Source organism: Zootermopsis nevadensis, unplaced genomic scaffold (genome assembly GCF_977971745.1).
Source record: "Zootermopsis nevadensis isolate Lab colony 2312 unplaced genomic scaffold, Znev_1.0 Znev_ptg000024l, whole genome shotgun sequence".
Lineage (NCBI taxonomy): Eukaryota > Metazoa > Arthropoda > Insecta > Blattodea > Termopsidae > Zootermopsis > Zootermopsis nevadensis.
In genome coordinates, this window is record NW_028259156.1 from 14,875,633 (window position 1) to 14,895,547 (window position 19,915).

General features: G+C 38.8%; 2 protein-coding genes across 5 annotated transcripts in view; one reads left to right on the top strand and one right to left on the bottom strand.

The window, feature by feature from the left end:
• Nucleotides 1–19,915, top strand: part of LOC110830924 (alpha-tocopherol transfer protein-like) — a 182,946-nt gene that overhangs the window by 143,376 nt on the left and 19,655 nt on the right. For 2 of the 3 annotated variants that reach the window (XM_022066343.2, XM_022066345.2), the window contains one exon: nt 15,052–15,129. In XM_022066343.2, the coding sequence (XP_021922035.1) occupies nt 15,093–15,129 (37 nt within the window). In that variant the 5' untranslated portion in view covers nt 15,052–15,092. Of the gene's footprint in view, nt 1–13,449; nt 13,468–15,051; nt 15,130–19,915 lie in introns of those variants that run through there. The other variant, XM_087354998.1, reaches the window with a different exon arrangement.
• LOC110830926 (alpha-tocopherol transfer protein) overlaps nt 1–19,915 on the bottom strand; it is a 45,696-nt gene that overhangs the window by 19,785 nt on the left and 5,996 nt on the right. Inside the window, exon 1 of one of the 2 annotated variants that reach the window (XM_022066350.2) lies at nt 8,695–8,884. The exons of the other annotated variant lie outside the window; for it this stretch is intronic. The gene's annotated coding sequence lies outside the window, so the exon portion shown is untranslated. Of the gene's footprint in view, nt 1–8,694; nt 8,885–19,915 lie in introns of those variants that run through there. 2 annotated transcript variants of the gene reach the window in all.

Consider the following 19,915-nt stretch of genomic DNA (forward strand, 5'->3'; position numbering starts at 1 on the left):
CTTTAGTGTTTGCACAATCATATTTAAATTTTCGAAGGGACGTTTGAACGATTTATTTCCAACATATTACTGCTCGGAAAGGTTGTTGGAACTAGCCAGTCTCGAATACAACTGGAATTGTTAACACAGTTACAAAGAGAGAAAGTCCATTACTGCTTGAAGAAAGAAAATAAGGCGTACAGAAATAAGCAAAGCACGTCGAGAAAGGGAACCACAGGCTGCGTAGTTCAAGACACTTTCATTGAAATACGTAGTGTGATAAGACATTGAACATCATTGGATCATCGTTACGTGTCTCTTGAATGACAGTTAGCAGTCATGAATCAATGTGTTTACCTCTAAATTCTTATTAGACGGGAATATGTAAAGTAAAGCTGTCCCACTATGCGCCATGTAGGCGCTTGGGGGGAGGGGAATGTGTTCATGAAAAAGTAACTTTGGTTTCTTGTTCTGCTTAAAATAGATTACAAATACGTAACCATTTTCTTTACGATGTGGGCTGAAGATGGAGATGGTATATTCTCCCGAAACCACGAAGCGTTACAACTCAGAAGAAAAAAAGACTAGGAATATTGTATTATAGGTCCTGACGCCATGTTAGTAGGTCGCGTCGATGGCCAGTCCATAACGTTCAGTGGGTTAATGAGGGAAAAGAACTGGTATAGCAGGTTATCATTTCGCAGTCACACCAACACTGAAATATATATATAACTTGGTAATGAAACTGTGTGGATTGTAACGGAGAGCATTTCGTCCGAATGAGTAAACCACCAGATGGAAGCAACTGTTAAATCTAACGTGTGAACAAAATAGATAAATCTTAATTTGTTTTTCACTAAGGATAAAGACGGGTTTTTGGAAAAGTAAGTACATTTTTTCCTCCTGTCTTTTGGGTATTCAAGATAATTAAACAAAAATTATCTGTGCAGTGTCATCTCATAATTCGAAAACTGTTGAACTGTCTTTGATCACACCTCATAGGTTGTCACAAAAATATTTATACACATAATATCTTGTATACATACATATTTTTTGGAACAACCTGTATCTGAGGTTTCTGCCCATGCGCCTAGCTTGATTAACGCTGTTTGTAAGAGCGTCGACATTTAGCCAGATTGTTGCAGCAAGCGTATGAGTCTTATTTTGTATTGTTTATCGTGAACGGTAGATACTTTCATCGTGACCTCTAAGAGCATTTTTCGTCAGCAATTGATGTGCTGTGGCACGGAATGAGTTAAGGATTAAAACCATCATCATCATCATCATTTCAGGTGCAGTTTCATCTACTAGATATTGAGCTTCTCTTCAACCTGGAACAATTCATCACTCGCCTGTCCACATGTGAAATCTTTTCATCCATTCCTCAGCTTTCCCCTGACTTATCACTTTGCTGAATTATTATTCTTCAGTTCCTTATTTTAGTTCTCGCTCTTTGACTTAACAATTGGGTCACAGATCGATATCTTTTAGGGCAGTATACCAGTAGAGTTGCCATGCCAGAGTGTCACGGTATTAAGTAGGCTTTGAGGTTCTCAAAGCGATGAGTATGAAGATTTCTGTCTTCTGGGTTGTTGTGCTGTGTAGTCTGGTCGATGTTTACCAACGTTTCAGAGGCCCTGATGACGGAGGTAAACATCTACCAGACTACACGTCACTACAACCCAGAAGACAGCCATCTTGTTGCAGTATTATCCTCTGTTCTTATTATTCTCCAAAATTTTAATAATAACCGCCTATAAATAATGATCATAAGGAATCAGTTTTATCATACTGTTGTGTTTCGCGGCTGTTTAAAACTACCCTCAGCGTGACCCGGTTCAGAGGTCTGCAAGAGCCCGGGCCTGGTACAGTCTACGACTGTAATCTTGAGACTGCGGGGTGTGGAAGTGGGGTGAAGGAGGAAGGAGGAGAGATAGCGTCTACCTTTAACGCTACGGACTTCCTGCATTCCTTGTAAGTCTCAAGATTACAGTCGTGGACTGTACCACAGACATTGTTCTGGTCTAGGCCTAGTTCAAATGATAGCAGTCATTTCAGGTTTTCTCGGGGTCATTATTTTTCAAAATATAAAGGCGTTTGTAGTTACACTTACTCTATGCTTGTGACATAGTCGGGCTCTGGAAACATATATTACCACCGACTTGATTTTCTCGGGGATTTACGTAGCTGTCCTCTCCCAGAAATAGTACGAAGTTGGCATCCCATATCTTTGTGACGTTCAGCGAATGTCAGAGTAACCTCGGATGTTTTAGAGCTTCGTTAAACAATTCACTCAAGGATTACTGGCACTTGTGCATTAAAATAAGCGTGTATTAATGACACGACAGTCAAAGTAGATTGTAAATAGATCGGGATAAAATGAAATTAAGTCAGGCTTAGGTGTGTTTTGGGTAATATACAGTATGTGAAGAAGATATGTTTCGGGTTTGGGCTGGGCCGCGCAAAATTAAAAAAAAAATCGGCCTGTTCAGACATATAACCTAGTTAGCGAACTTTAAAATAGGCGCCTGCCTCCTACGAATTTACGTTCGGTTCAGAATTTGTGACCACCTGAACGCGGACGAGTACAGCTTTACTTGCATGAACATCGACTGTCGAATTGTGAGCTGCGAAAATAAATAGTTTAACAACAGTTCGTGATAGCTGACCTCCCTTCTGTCGCCTCATATTTCACTATCAATGAATCCTAATCATTTGCTACACTGGCAGTTGGAAACAATCGCCAGTGGCGTTGTATCCTACGCGTTCAAGTTTCTTGATGGACAACTGCATTAACGGTAAGACAGTCTGTGACTGTAAACGCTTTGGGGTCATCAACCTGCGTTGCCCCTCAGTGCATATCCTTCCTCTAATAGCGCAATGCCATAAAGAGGAATACATTTTGTAGATATGAAGTCAGTACGTGACTCGGAGCCTGGCAATGCATGTTTCTGGAACCATAACATTTAATGTTTTGTATAGTATTGCTGATGTATTGAAGAACTCAGGGTGGTTATGTAGCGGTAACTTTACTAGTACTTAGAGGCAGACGAGTCGAATCTCTGGCTGGGCTACCCTCCATCCTGAACAATTTCGTGGTTTTCGAGGTATTCACGCGAATACCAGAAATGTGTATTGAAATAGACAATGGCCGCTTCCTTGCAAATCCCTGAGCAGTTCTCCCTTCTCAACAATGTACAATCGCTTCAGTTGGGAAAAGTTAGGAAATGTGTATTCTTTGTACACTGACAATCCGATTGTGTTCTTCTTGATGTCACTAGGACGACCAAGGTAATTCATTATTAAATTGTGAAAAAGGATACAATTGTATCTCAGGTCACTGTTGCACTAATGTAATCCGAGGTTTATTCTTGAAATGTATGAGGCAACAATTACTTCTGTTTACACTTTTTAACATCCACCAGCAATGATCCCGGTATTTCATTGTTGCAACAATTGCTTCTGTTTACACTTTTTAACATCCACCAGCAACGATCCCGGTATTTCATTGTTGCAACAATTACTTCTGTTTACACTTTTTAACATCCACCAGCAACGATCCAGGTATTTCATTGTTGCAACAATTGCTTCTGTTTACACTTTTTAACATCCACCAGCAACGATCCCGGTATTTCATTGTTGCAACAATTACTTCTGTTTACACTTTTTAACATCCAACAGCAACGATCCCGGTATTTCATTGTTGCAACAATTGCTTCTGTTTACACTTTTTAACATCCACCAGCAACGATCCAGGTATTTCATTGTTGCAACAATTACTTCTGTTTACACTTTTTAACATCCAACAGCAACGATCCCGGTATTTCATTGTTGCAACAATTACTTCTGTTTACACTTTTTAACATCCAACAGCAACGATCTCTGTATTTAATTGTTGCAACAATTACCTCTGTTCCCATTACTATAACAATTACCTTGGTCACCAGTGTTGTTGTACAGTGAGCTTTACCAATGTTTCCTGGTTAAGTGATCGCCTAGTTTCTGGGGAAAACGTCATTGCTAGAAGTACAGACGTGTTCTTCGGTCACGCTAGAGAGTGAATATTACCTACAGATGCATTAAATAACTTCATATGAGAATCAGTTATGAAAGTTTCCAACGGCAACCGAAGTTCACACTTTATATCGTCATGCCAATAAAAACGCCTGGCATATTACAGCAGAAAGTGGTCCGACCACTGATCTTCATCACCTTCACGAAATGCACCTTTTGGCCTTCCTCGTCTTAGTGAGGTTTCTGTCGAAAGGAGATTGGCCTCATTCAACACGGAAGAATCAACTCTGTGAGGTTCAGTGGCGATAATCAGATGTTTATCGCGGAGTGGAATGACTGCGATGAGAAACAGTGGTGAAGCTTGGCACTTTGGTTTAGATGATTTTCTGGTTCGATTCCTGAGTACAGAGAGCACAGAACATAAAGTGTTCCGGAGTTTTCCTCAGTCTCTGTAGATGAACAACACCTACAAAATTCCTACCAGCACACTGTACTGGGCCATTGTCCGTGAAATTCGACACTTAAAAACCTTGCAGTTTAAACGGCATTGTCAAATGATCTAATGATAACACAAGGATTGGGATAAAATTCCGTAACCTGTTCCATCGTCTTAATGATTCACGTAATTTAGTAATATGATACTAACCAGTATTTAACATTTAGACTGACTATAACTTCTGTATTGTTCCTATATTGACATTCAAGGTAACTGGCAGAAAATTTTATCGTAGAAAAAAAAGTTCAGCCTTGACAATCCGTCACAATTCGAAACATGAATTATTCACAGCGTCTCTGTCATAAGCATTCTCTGTAACACTGCAAGAGTGGCATAATTGTAAGCCCAAGGCGATGTGTGTTTCTTACCGCACGCAGACTGCTGATGCCTACAAAGCGTGTAATGTAATATTAATTAGTATTCAGATGGGCAATTTATCCCAATTCGTTTCAATTATTTTACAGTGTAACAGTCTAGAAGAAGAGAAATTCGGGTTACGAGATATAAGGTCGTGTTGTGTATAATTAACTATGATTTTAGATTTTATACCGTGCCAATCCCTTTATATTTAGAAGAAATTTAGTTCCAGCGAATTAATTCAATTTCTTCTATACTTTCATTTCCGGAGTACTGCTTATTTTTTTTAAAGTCATTCTACATAGAACCGATACTTAGACAATTGCAGTTGCTATTATTTATAATAGACATCGTTGCTGAATACGAAAACACTTGCAAGAGGATTTAGATTTTAATTTTCAGTGATTACTCAGAGATGAAACTACAACTGCAGCTTTTGTTATATACGAGGTGCGATCGGAAAGTTTCCAGACTGCGCGTATAAAAACCCGTACACTTATCTCAGGTATTAAATTCATCCATCACCCTCGAAGTAGTTCCCCTGGGAGTGAACACAACGATCCCAGCGCCGCTGCCAAGCCTGGAAGCATCCCTGGAAATCTTTCTTTGTCAGCCTATCAAGCACCATCTGCGATTCTGCCTGAATCTCTTCTATCGTCTCAAATCTCCTTCCCTTTAGCTGAATTTTCATCTTTGGGAAGAGGAAGAAGTCACACGGCGAATAAGGAGGGTGCGGGATGACGGCCATGGTGTTTGAGGCCAAAAACAGCCGAACTTTGAGGGCGGTGTGCGCTGGCGCGTTGTCATGATGCGTCGCATGTGGAGTTCTTCCTTTAGAATCAGCTGACAGGTCCCATAGCCTATCCCAACAATGTCGCACAAGTCGTTGATGGTACGACGTCGATCTTCGTGAATGGCCTGCCGAATCTTCGTAACATTTTCGGGCGGGCGTTGTGCTCGAAGATGGTCGTCCAGAACGCTCGTCATCATCGACAGAGGTTCGGCCATTTTTAAAACGTGAATGCCACACAAAAGTTTGTGCACGACCCATTGCGGACTCCCCAAATGCTTGCTTTAGCATTTCATAGGTTTCCGTAGCCGTTTTGGCGAGTCTTTGGCAAAATCTGAGGCACACGCCATTCCGAAATCGCAGGAGGGTCGGTGTAATGCACTACCAAAACGCCCGTAACTAAGAAAAAAATGCTAATTCGATGATGCCGGCTGGCACACTGATTCACTATGAATGTAGGTCGCACCCCCTAAAGGCAGAAGCTCTTACTCCATCCGGTTCGCCCTCTATTGACACAGTCTTGAAACTTTCCGATCGCACCTCGTATTTGGACTCTTATGGCACTGATCTTATGTCAGTTTATGATCTCTTGAATCTTTTTTTTTCTATTTTTTTTCTTAATTTATTTGTATGTACCGACAATATGTTACTTTAGTTGAAAGCTAAAATTATATTTATGGTAATTTAAAAATTACCTGATTTTTGGGCCTTAAGATTGAGCATCTCTAACGAAAGATCTCGCTCGTGGATTCCATTTGTTCTTTATAATCAACTCCTAGGCAACGTACTTACTCGACACTGATTTAAAAGTGTACTGTTCCATGTCCATCTCGATCGCTCTAATATCTCGATTTCGGGTTGGAGAGTATATTTGTGAAAGGCTCCGAGCAAATTTGCTGCCCTTTACAGCACACTGACAGGGTAGATGTTCTAGTTCGTGGTAGAATAAGACGATTACAATATAATTATGAACAATTTCATTCACAGGAAATTATTTATTTTCCCATTTTGTGAAAGTAAGAGCTGGAAAGCAGGGTTGGGTTGGTATTATAGCTCTGACGTTTATAATAGCTCGAAAATTATAAAATAATAGTTAGGGTCGTGCAGTCAAAAGTGATGGTCAGATTTAGTGGAATAGGTTCCTGTGGCTTGTTACGATTACGTATAATTCGTAGAGCCATACAGAAATAAACCTTGCTTTAGAAATACTATACTGGACATTGTCCTTCTGGACCATAAAAATCTAAAAACTTCACATCTACTGTTTAACTATTTTTCATAATCGCTTCCTGAAATTAATTCCTGTATTGTGGTCTTTTCTCCTACAGATCGTAGTACGTTATTAGCCTGTACTCACTCCCGGGTTCGGAACCCCGATAGACAACACCTACTTCTTCACCGCCGTGAGAACTTCAAATTTCACATGTTATTAGTCCATATTAACAGATTTTTATACACAATGAGGTATGCAAAAGCTCATAAGATATTACTTACACACCTTGCGTTCTCTCGTAATTATTTACAGTAGCCATTGAATCAGGAACGTCAAGTCAGTGTTTCTGTGAGAAACTTCAGCCAATTAAGCTCAGACGAAAGTTCCAATAGCAGCGCCGTGAGTGCTTTATAGTACTGACGAAATTAATCGTAATTATATGACTTACACCTCTCATAACTAACTAACTAACTAGATGGCTTACCGAACCCGAAGGTTCATCACCGAATTAACCAAAGCCCTCCACCGGACCCTGTCCTGGGCCAACAAAATCCAGTCTCCTTCAACTCCTATCTCCCATAGATCACGCCTGAGATTATCCTCCCATCTACGTCTAGGTCTCCCCAGCGGTCTCTTCCCTTCAGGTTTCCCAACCAGTACCCGGTGCACACCTCTTGTCCCATCCATGCGCGCTACATGTCCCGCCCATCTCATTCTTCTCGACTTAATCACCCTCACAATACTGGGGGAGCAGTACAGATTTTTAAGCTCATCATTATGCAGTTTTCTCCACGCCCCATCGTCTTCCCTCTTAGGCCCAAATATCCTCCTCAACACCCGATTCTCAAACACCTGCAATCTGTGTTCCTCCCTCTGAGTGAGAGACCATGTTTCGCACCCATACAAAACAACAGGCATGATTATTGTTTTGTATACTTTAATTTTCAGGTTCTTAGAAATCAGACGGGAAGACAAAATATTTTTAACCGAGAAGTAGCAAGCATTTCCGGAATTTAGTCTCCTCCTAACTTCCTCATGAGTGTCATTTTGATTTGTTATTGTTGTTCCCAGATATTTGAACTTTGTAACCCTTTCAAAGGACTTATTAGCTACCCTAAGATAATTTTGCCCGCCTGTCTGCTGATGACGAGATACTAACATGTACTTAGTTTTTTCTGAATTTACTTCTAGCCCCACCCGTCTACTAGCCTCTAGTAAACTTTTCTGCATTCCTCTTTATTGTATTCATATCGTCCCCCAATAAATTAACATCATCAGCATACGCCAATAGCTGATGTTTACACCTCTCATAAAGTTAACTTTATTAATATTTTCAACAAATATAAAAACAGTTTAAATAAAAGCTTAAATTCGATACCTGCTCTATTTTAGGTTATGATCACATCGTACTTAGTTGCACTAGTGCGTCAGTCAAATTAAGACGAACAGAAAAATGTCGGTCACAAAATACTAATATATCATAAAGGCTAATATATAAAACAAAGTAATTGGACAAAATGGCGTATTTATTCATTTATGTGACGTTCAGATTATATTGGATACTGAAAAGGACTGGTGATAACATATTTAAATCTACTGATAACAACTCTTAATACTTTTATCAGTTAACAGATATCTGTTCGTTTCAGAATAATAATAATGTACTTACTGCGTGTTACAAATATCGAAATCTAAATTTCTGTGCGTGCATTGTCATCGCCATTTACGTTCAGGTATCCAAATCAACTGAAACCTTTTGTTTATCAGTAGCTGATAGAGCTAAGTATTTGATTATAGTAAATAAACACAGATGTGTTCAAAGTATAAAATAAAATATAAGCTTACCTTACAGTTGTTAACACCTGTAAGAAACCGAACGAAATTTTCAAATGCCAATATCGTCTGGAAACGAAAACACTGATTGTTATGAAACACCGAGCAATGAAACGTCACTTTTGCTGGCTGTCCATAGCAACACTGGTCTAAAACAAGAGTGAAACGTTGTTTTTGTGTGCTGGCTTGCAAAAACTTCTACAAGGCTGCCGGAGCGGTCACATGCGAGTGGTTAGGTGGTAGGAGAGTTGAATGGTCGGCGGAGGACTTGCCTTGCAACACTCCCGACAGACAGCACCTCACTTAGCTTACGTCGTTTCTGGCCTAATTCGGCCCTTTCAAGCAAATTCGGTAATTTTATGCATTTCTTTCCTCCACCAAGTACATTCATGGGTTTCGTGTCGTTCACAGAATAAACCGATATTTCTCTAAACGGCAGTATAGAAAAGCTTAGAAAGGGTTAAAGAAACTAACGCTTTCGTTTTGTTTCTTTCGCTGATTCTCAAGAAATTAGGCCCTAAATCCTGAGTAAGAATACACTCTGGAAAAGTTACTTATTGAGTCTAAAAATTACAGAGGCTTCATAGATTAAACTTAATGGTCGTAATATTGAAAGAAACCATTGTTAAGAAATGGTTTCATTCAATTAAAACGTATATATATTCCACGGTAGTCTAGCGGTTAGAACGCTGGCCTTATAATCCTGGGGTCTCGGGTTCGATTCCCGGCGGTGCCCGAATTTTTAACTTGTGTTGGGCAAGGCCGTGGTCTAGGCAACACGGAGTTTTCCTCCGTGGCATCCCAACAATTACTCCATTCACACACAGAAGAAGGCAATGGCAAACCACTTCTGGATCATCTGCCAAGAACGTACATGAACAAGTCCCAGTCCGAGAAAAGGATGGAAGGATCCTGTTCATATGGACCTGTCGTCAGACAGAACACTAAAAAAAACTAAAAAAAACCTATATATCTGCAGGCCACATGCCAACAGTTCATCGTACAGTTTTGGTATATACGTTTCGTATCAAAGTTAGCGACACATTTTAATTTTTAAATAACTATACCTAGTTTATTTTTCTAAAGCAAACTTTGTGTTCTTTCGTTCGCATTGTCGCTTTGCGGAGTAAAAATCCACATGAGGATTTTCCCTAATGCGCAGGCGCATTGTACAGGCGATTACAAATAAAGCTGGTGGTATTACGTCATCGTTTGTAACACCCATATTTGTAATTGTTTTAAAAGTGAAATATTTTAAATCAGAAGTGACGAGCAGACCTACCGAGTGTTGACGAAAAAGATTGTTAAGTGTTTGTTTAAGATTGTTAATCTCCAAATTTTGCTTTCAACAAGAACAAAGTGAGAATTGAGTTACGTTATTAATACATTCCGTTCACTGGGAATGAATCACTGTGCTACGTTCATCGCTGCATATATGTCAGCTGTTTTTCTTCTCCTGAAAGGTCACGTTTAGTGACTTAACCCTTCTGTCCATCACACCACAGACTTGAGAGTTTCCTCCTGCAACTTCAAAATGAAAGTGACTATTCGTGACCTGCTAAAATACAGTGTCAGATTTCACAAAAATTGTGAGAAATTTATTAATGTTCTACGTGCTGAATATTTTAATTAACTGTTATTTATTAAACCTCTCATACTTAACTCAGTACTTAAACTTCTAAGGCCCTCAGTGATGTTCTTGTTCTAAATCTGGTCTACGCTTTAGCAAGGTGAACGAACACTTCTTGAAGTAAAGAACGATGCAAGTATCAACTAGAATTGGTTGACGTATTATTCAAATTCGTTCTTTAAGAATCGTCATACTTCATTAACCTCGACGTTCATATACTGTGGATAAAATTGCATCTGTAATTCTAAACATAATCACACTACAAACAGGTGTTACAGTAAACAGATTACGAAAACATAGGCCTATATAAATTTGCGACGTAAGACCTGCAATTTATATTTACAAAAGAAACTGGCATATCGAGGTTAATTGCTTGACTTTCGTACAAGTTTCACTGTCGAAACTAATAAAATTTGTTATGGTGTTGCTCAGTATAGACGGAAATTGACAAAAACGCAGTCATACCTAATATGCATACACTGACTTTATTTACGACTAAATACAATTATATTAATTATAGAAATAGGTCTTTTTATCAACCCCATGGAGCATAGGTCTTCCTGCGAAGCTGATAGTAGCTCAGCTGGTCAATAAATGTCCAGCCCTTTATGGAATAGAGGATTCGTTATTGTCTTCGTTACTGGGCCCTAATATGAGCTCAAAGTTGGTTTCAATACCCCCCTTCTACGTGTGTGTCTCACAAGTAGTCTTTTTTTTCCTTTCAGATGTTCTGCTCAAAATTTTGTATACGTTTTTCTTCTGTGCCCGGTTGTGATACATGTCCCACCCATCACATTCCTTTGATGTTAATCGTGCCCCCCCTCCCCCGTCGTAGTCCTTGTGTTTTGTTAAATGTATGTTATACTGAAATATGTTTCAGATAAAAAGTTTCTTGTCTTACCTGCCATGCTCTTTGATAATGAACAGTATTTTAGTAAATGCAAATTTGCGTTCAGAACAAATTTAGGTTACACATACCAGACTCCGAAACACTGGACTGTAAATCCACACTTGTGAGGCCGATCGCCCGAAAATAGTTTGTTACATCCAGCCGCCGTGAAAACTTCAAACCTTACGCACACCAAAATTACATTCGCCCATAAACTTTTAATGTTGATACCCAATACTTAGTGCGTTGATTGGTTTTGTAACTAAAGCACTTGTACTCTCATACAATTTTTGGTTATTTTCTCATTAATGAGCATCAGTTAACATTAGTAAACATAGAGAGTTTCCCAAAAATTTGTATACACATTCAATGAATGAAAGAAATTTACATAAATAAACTAAACCATTACATACGTCGGCATTGATACGTAGTGAATTAGCGAATATAGTGTCGGTGTTCAAAATGACCACCGTCAGCTTCGGGGCACGTCAGTTAGCAACTGATTAACAAGCAGCAACCGTATTATAATGTGTAGGGGATACCAAGGCAGAAAGAGGAACTTAATCTTTCGAGGCATGTGGAAGGGATAATAATAAAGATAAACACATGGAGGAACCGTGGGCCCATTTCAAGCAAGACGAATACAGGACCCACCCTTCAATAGACTGCGAATAGACATCGTCACAATACAGGCACTTGTCATTTTATCCTCTTCTCTGGGTACCCCATTCTGCCCCGAGTATACTCTTTCAAATTAGGATTGTCCCAACTAAAATGACATCATGAAAATAAATAAAAATATTGTGTTTAAGACTTTCAATAAAACACCTTGTAACATGCATCATTCAAATAAGTTGATATGAATAATGAATAGGTCTTACCTTCACTAGAAATTGAGAAAAATTTGTAAAATGTAGGAGCAAAATCCATCATGCGTGATTATTTCAGAAACTGTAACCACAAAATGGCGCTGACTGACATGACATGACCCTGTGCTGTATGCTAATGGTATTTCACCCGGTCCCAATAGATCGCATCGCATTGCAGATGAAATAAAGCCGATACCCTGTTCTGCCCCGTGGCCCCGTTCTGGCCTGGTCACCCCTATACACCTTTTTTTTGGACAGTCTTTATATTCAGGTGAGAGTCTATGTTATTGGCCTAACTAGGTGTTAACGCTGAAGAGTCATTCGTACAAAGAATTTTTTATAAAAATAAATTCTTCACCCTTGTCTCCACTTAAGAATATCTTCATCCATAAAATTATATGGACGTCTGTAATGACCAATCTAGCATCCTCGAGAAATCGTTTCTTGCAATTTGTTCCGCAAAACCATTATTACAGATGCACATTTCCTGCCGAATCGTTGAAAGTGGAAAGTCAGTTTACAGAAGACTGGGAAATGATGTTCAGTCCGCATTATCGTAGTTTTTAAGTTTGTTTCTTGTTAAATTGCCCACTTCTTTTGAACTGCGTATGTTATGTAATTCCAGTTAGTAGTGAAATTTGAATTAGAATTGATGTGGGAAGAAAATATTGAGGTTATTTTAAGGTTATGTTTTATTATTTGCGGAAGGGACTGAATAAAACCATGAAAAACCTGTTAGAACATCCTGCCTTTGGACTTGGGATAAATCTTTGTATCTCCTGAATACGATACACTTTGATTTATTCCTTTTGTATTCATGTTATTATTAAATACATATAATTGCTTGCTATAGTTTAAACTTTTATTTATCTTACATTTCGGAACTGTTGATATTATTATTCCAAATTTTATAATCGATTCTGTCAAACACACTCATCTGCTCGAACGTGACGAGTGAAAAGTCTTTGATTTTTTACTTAATATTTTACCCTGTGTTTTATTTTAATTCTCCACAGATGTGGATTAGTAAATTCGTAACTGACGTGGTTATGGGGCCTTTGTTAACGGGACGGTCACGTGATTGAACGTTGAGATGGATCAAAAACATAGAACGAAACAGTTCGCCTGTTTGTATTCATGAATGTGTAAGTTATTCGTCGCTGTGATTCATTTCGACAGCTTTGCCACGTGTAAAATTCTACGCGTTGCCGATAGTAGTGACTTATCTGGTAACTTTGTGAGTCATTGCTAACATGCTGTCCATGACGGCGTCTCTTGTAGAGCAAACCTCTGGCGAGTAGATATTGTGTCTGACTGGTGAATTGGGACAACACTTTATCCCTGTTACTGTGTTTGTTATTTAAGCGGTTTAATTAAAACTCTGATTTGTGAAGTCGGTAAGTCTCAGACATTCTTTTCCTGGACGATTTGAAATTATGTCGTAATTATTTTCTTGTCACAGGCTGCAATATAACAACCGCTCTTGCGTGCTAGCCGAAATTCATCTAAAATGTGTAGCATGAATACATTACTACAATGATGAATGTAAAAAAAGCATTTCAAATAAATCAGTACAAACTACTTATACTTTATTTCGGAAAGTATACGATTATGCGGAGGCAAAGTGCATTATAAAATTGATGATGAGGTTCAGTCAAAGTTATTCAGTGACGAAAAAGCTTTCTTCCCATACATTACACAGAACGTGACAATTAAAGTACCCGTACAAATCACAGTTGATTTTCGAGTTTTGTGTGCAGCTGTAAAAAGTAATCTCGTAATTTGAGAGGATAATATCGATTATATGTATTTGAAAACCAAACACGAAATGTAATGGAGATTAAATAATTGAGGGATCTTGTGTTAAGCTTTCTCTTGTGTCTATGCATCCACCGTTGAGACGTAATGGGGGGGGGGGATATATAACTCCACGCATTCTTAACCTTGGGATTTGATGTAAATGAGTGGTCTGCTTTATATTCTATGCCTACTGGTTTATTATTTAAGTAATTCATTCCAACAGACGGCACATTGGCGGTCAACACGCATGTGTGAGTATTTTGTTGCTCTGTAAAATGTAAAAAATAGTTAACTCCTACATTAAATACGGTGTTAATTATAAGTGAGTGGATAATAGAGAGTTAATGTGCCCCAGGTTTTGAAAGACTGATAGTCCCTTATTTGAATAAAAATTATTTATATTATTTTAATTTTATTAAAATAATAACAAAACATAATGAATTTCGTTTCAACACTCCCATACTAAGAGCGAGATACGTCGCTTTAAAACTTGTTCTGTTCTGATATCTATAAACATTCAATGCCAATCGTCTGCAGCATCCCGCAAACTGAATTTATAAATTACAATAATATAAAAGGTTTTTTTTTTAAAAATATCTACACATAAATTGTTAAATCAAAGAAAAATAAAGCGGAAAGGCATGAAGAATGAGTTTTTATGAGAAGCCGAACACGGCTTAGTTTTCCTTTCTGAACTTCTACTTCCGATGTACGCACGTCAGCACGATTTTCGAAGACCTTAGTTAGTATATTTCCTAGCCTGAAGGAATCTTTCCAATGGCAGCGTAATTTGAAGTGCCCGAAGTGTTAGTGCCATGTATAGCAAGTTTTCTGCCGCATCGCAAGTCCTTCATGAAGTGTTTCTTCTTCTTCTTCCTACTCGAGGTGTTAAGTGACTGAAGGAAGTTAAGACGTAATAATTTAACTGAAGATCTGTGACTGCATGTGTTACATGAATTTAACTGAAGGTCGTAAAACTCATTGCTTATATATAAATATAAAAGAAGTTTTTGTTATTGGCCATTTGATATAAGTAATTCCTATGTCTACTATCGATTGAGGAAGAGTGATCGATTGCATTGTATCATCACTTCTTATCTTCGTATGAGTGTATCTTGCGAGCTCCTTGTATTGAACAACTCCCACAATTTGCCAGTACTGTAAGCGTTTGTCTCTCGCAGGACGTGGAAGTTTCTTCAGAACTCCTGACTTCAATAGAACCATGGCCTTCGAGATCGTGCTCTCTTCCACGGAAGAAAGTGAGTATTTTGTTTCTTATCATAGCGTTGTAGTTCCAATAATGTCCGGTAGTGCCGTAAATGTCATCAGGGCGTTCTAAATGGTTGGGCTTAAAATCTGATCTATCACTAATAGAATATAAATTGAGGACCTTTGGCTGAGGTGAATAATTTTAACAAAGATAGGAGTCACGGAAGATGGAGAAAATTGCATAATTAAATACTATACCTAACATTGAAACAGTGATAAAATCATTGACGATAGATGAATAGGTATGCACCCTGAATGAAGCAAGTTATTAGCGCGTGCGAAATAATTATCAGGTAAACTAAAGAGAAGTGAAGACTTAGGGAGCTAGACATAAGCTGGAGGATAACATTCTCGTTCAGCTTTTACAGAAATATTTTTGAAATTGGTATGGTTCCTTCTGGTTCTGGGTGTTCAGCTCGTACAGAACGGTTCATCACAGGAAGACGTAGAGAGTAATCCGTAACTCGAATGAGATTTGAAACCACGATTTCAGTGTTCACAATGTCAAGATCGATGCCTTGGAATGTGGATTGGCTTTGAAAGTTTGGACTGGCCTCATGTGATGAACATTCTCCTGAACATTCTGGTTTCTAAAAGCTGGGATTTCTTATGCTTGTCACTACCCGAGTTTGTATAGTTGTTCAAGTAAAAGCTGGTATCGTGAAATTTGTTACTTTGTATACATGCCACAGTCCAACTATATTTTCCGTTTTTTTCTTGTAAAATAGCATGCACAGTCATCAATGTGCGACGTTTGGACTGGAATATTTCGTTCTGGTAGGTGAGTCCTAATTCATGTTTGGAACAACTTCATATTTTATTCTCTATCTGATACTTCTGTCGAGTTTGTTTCACACTCAGAATACACCTTTTATGTACAGTTAACAGGGCATATTTTAAGAAAAACTAATACCAGCTAACAAGAATAATGCAGGCAGTCACTGAATGTTGTAATTAAACTTGGTCTGCTTCAGGAACATTAGTTTAAAATAATACATCTTTAGCATATGTTTAACCTCGGGGCTAAGTATTAATGACTCCAATACCTCCTATGTCTTCCTCCTCGTATGACTGCAACATTAATCAGTGTCTATTTCTTGACTGCAGTAATATCATAATACGATGAAGGAGAATCAAAGTCTGTTTATGTAAATGTTGTGTGTCGTATGCATTACTTAAAGAGTGGTTCTTGAAAAGACTAATCAGTAAGACAGAACAGAGATAAACACTTAGTTGAATTGAGTTGTGATGTAAGCAGACAAACATAAAAACTGGCCTGCTTCGTGACCTTATACTTCAGGTACCACGGCTCTTACTTACGTCACACACGAATAATTTTAGGACCAGTTGTATAACGCTTAATTAAAAATTACAAGCAAACGCTTTATCAACGACAGAAGAAATGCGAAGATACTTATTGAGGCCTACCTAAAACAGATGCCACGGTGGTCTAGCGGTTAGAACGCTGGCCTTGTAATCCTGGGGTCTCGGGTTCGATTCCCGGCGGTGCCCGAATTTATAACTTGTGTTGGGCAAGGCCGTGGTCTAGGCAACACGGAGTTTTCCTCCGGGGGCTTTCCCGGTTTCTCCGTGGCATCCCAACAATTACTCCATTCACACACAGAAGAAGGCAATGGCAAACCACTTCTGGATCATCTGCCAAGAACGTATATGGACAAGTCCCAGTCCGAGAAAAGGATGGAAGGATCCTGTTCATATGGACCTGTCGTCAGACAGAACACTAAATAATAATAAGATGAGGTGGTCTAGCGGTTAGAACGCTGGCCTTATAATCCTGGGGTCTCGGGTTCGATTCCCGGCGGTGCCCGAATTTATAACTTGTGTTGGGCAAGGCCGTGGTCTAGGCAACACGGAGTTTTCCTCCGGGGGCTTCCCCGGTTTCTCCGTGGCATCCCAACAATTACTCCATTCACACACAGAAGAAGGCAATGGTAAACCACTTCTGGATCATCTGCCAAGAACGTATATGAACAGGTCCCAGTCCGAGAAAAGGATGGAAGGATCCTGTTCATATGGACCTGTCGTCAGACAGAACACTAAATAATACCTAAAACAGAATGAACATTATACGGATCTTTACCTACTTGTACTCAATACGCAGTTTTTCTCTGGTATTTTATTCCTATTTCTCCTAGCTTTCAAACCATAAATTTCCGACGGTTTTCCGCTTACACATTTTGATAATAAGAAAACCTTAACAGACGTATCGTCAAATCTTTAATGCTGTTTAAGAATGATTACGTTAGGCCAAAGTCCGTATTATCGAACACGAAGTAAAAAAGATAACTAATTTCCAGGAGCATATTGACTATTAACTCTTGTGCCTGAAGTGCTGCAACACATAGAACTCCACTGTTATGCGTGTTGCATAATCAGCAGATCTTTGGAAAGCTTTAATAGTGTATGCAGTGGCGATGCCTGTAGCTAATGGCGTGCAGTTGAAAGATTAATAACGTTCTCTGCCACCAGATGCCTCCACTCTGCGATAAAGACTACAAAAATCTGTGTAGCAAGTGAATGATATGATGTTATTCATTACGATAAATGATAAGCAATGAGTGATTGCCGTGATGATGGAGGCAGCAAGAACCTTTGAAACTTCTATGAGATTACACAGTGCTGCATCCTAGAAGATAACCATCTTCGTATTCACCGCCGTGAAAACCTCAAATCCTACAGAATTATATTTTGTTATAATTTTCCTATTTGTCGAGATATCTGCTCAAAGTCGCATTGTCGTGTTTTTAAATCATCATGTTCCAGACTTTCTTTTGCGTATTCGCTGAATGTTCTAAAATGTGAATGCATTTGGTTTCTTGTGCTGAAGAAACAAAGTGCGTAAGAAACTTTTCGTTTTTACGTTGGAGTAAAGAAGCCAGCATGGATTTGACCTTCGATTTTGAGCTATCCCCTGTTTTCGGGCTCGAAGAATTCGGACTTTTCTTTTGCAGACTATGATATTCTGTTTCAGGGTCGTTCTGTAAAATCCAAGTCATTGCCAGAGGCTATGAATAAACAAGGCAGTTCAGGTAACCACAAAATAAACTGGATTCCTGTGATCGTTTAACATAGAACTGTGAACAGCCACGCCACCCGTCACGCGCCAGGTCGTCAATGATGTCAGTTGCTATTCAAGGACAACATTCTGGTTGTTTCATAGTCGAGCGATCGAGCGATGAAGTTGTATTTCACTGCCGTCTGTAGGGTATGTCCCATGCCCAACTGCCCATGATTACCCGTATAACAGAGCTAATATGGCTAATCGAATTTGATTACATTTAATTTTTAGATCTACGACAAATCGCCCTCTCGAATAATATCAGTTTACTACACCGAACTCTGGGAAAAATGGCTCCCTGCACTCATTGGATAGGAGGTTAGGTGGTGCTATAGGAGTTCTGGATGAGATACCTCCGCGGGGGAAATTATTTACACTGTAATCTACTAATTTGTTTCTTATATTCGATCTTTGCAAGGCAGGACGACGTACGTGTTCTCAGACGTAAACAGTACAGTGATGACGATTATGAACTGGTCACCCCTTTCCGCAGAGTAAATGTGGCTGGAAAGTTTTGAGATGGTAGACCTCGAACCCAAGAACAAATATAAAACACTCAAGCCTCAAGGCTTGGATCACCTCTGTGAATGACGTCAACTAAGATTGTTATGTACTGAGCTGATGAGTGTTACAGCGTACAGTCTCTGAGTAATTTGTACAGAATTTCCTGTGCAACCGTCGATAAGCAAACTTCATAACAGTTCATAGGAATATTGCTGAATGTAGGAACGTTTTACAAGGCAGCTGTCATGGGTTATTTGAAAGTAATGTTATACAATAAAATAAATTCAGTCGAAAGCTCTTGCGAGACTTGGGCATAGATGGAAGGATGATATTAAAATATGTCTTAAAAACGGTGTGAGAATGTGGACTGAATTGAAGCGACTCTAATTTCGGTCCTGTTTATTTCGAGACAAAATAAATGTTATATTGTGACTGCAACAAAATTTAGTCTGACATTTCAGAGCCACAGTTTCCGTTAAGCCTACTTTATGAACTGTGCTGTAACATTTACATTAGCTAAGATCCTGTAGCCTGTAGGAGAGTAAATTACACGTATAGGCCTTTTATTAGTTCGTGAATGAAGTGAAATTTAAATGGGCCTTTCTGTTTAAAACTAATAGAGATTTTATTCATCAATGCCTGGTCCTGAACGTGTTTCAGAACTAAATACCAAAAAGAATATTCAGTCGTGACAAAATAAGTGATAGGAGGTTCGAGAAACTTATGTGATGAAGGAACATCATAATATTGTTTATTATTATCATCTATACGACTTAAAGACATGATGATGGAGGCAGCAAAGACCTCAGAGACGTCGGTAAACTTCTATCAGACTACACGCCGCAAAAACCCAGAAGACAGTCATCTTCAGACTCACCGCCGTGAAAATCTCAAATCCTATCCACACAACTTATTTCCCAAATGTCATTAGATTAGACAAATAAAGCCTGGTGTCATTGAAAGTTCGTGTAGAATGCATCAGGGAGATCATAAATGCATACTAAATTAGTCGGACAAACCTAGAAAGAAAATAAGTTTACTATTTCCGAGACCTTGACGTAGATGGACTGATAAGGTAATGTTAAAATGGGTCTTAAAAATTAATTTTTGTTGTTGTTGTTGCATTAAATTTTCTCAGGATATGATACAGTGTTAGGGATCTTGTAAACACAGTAATGAACTTCGACTTCTAA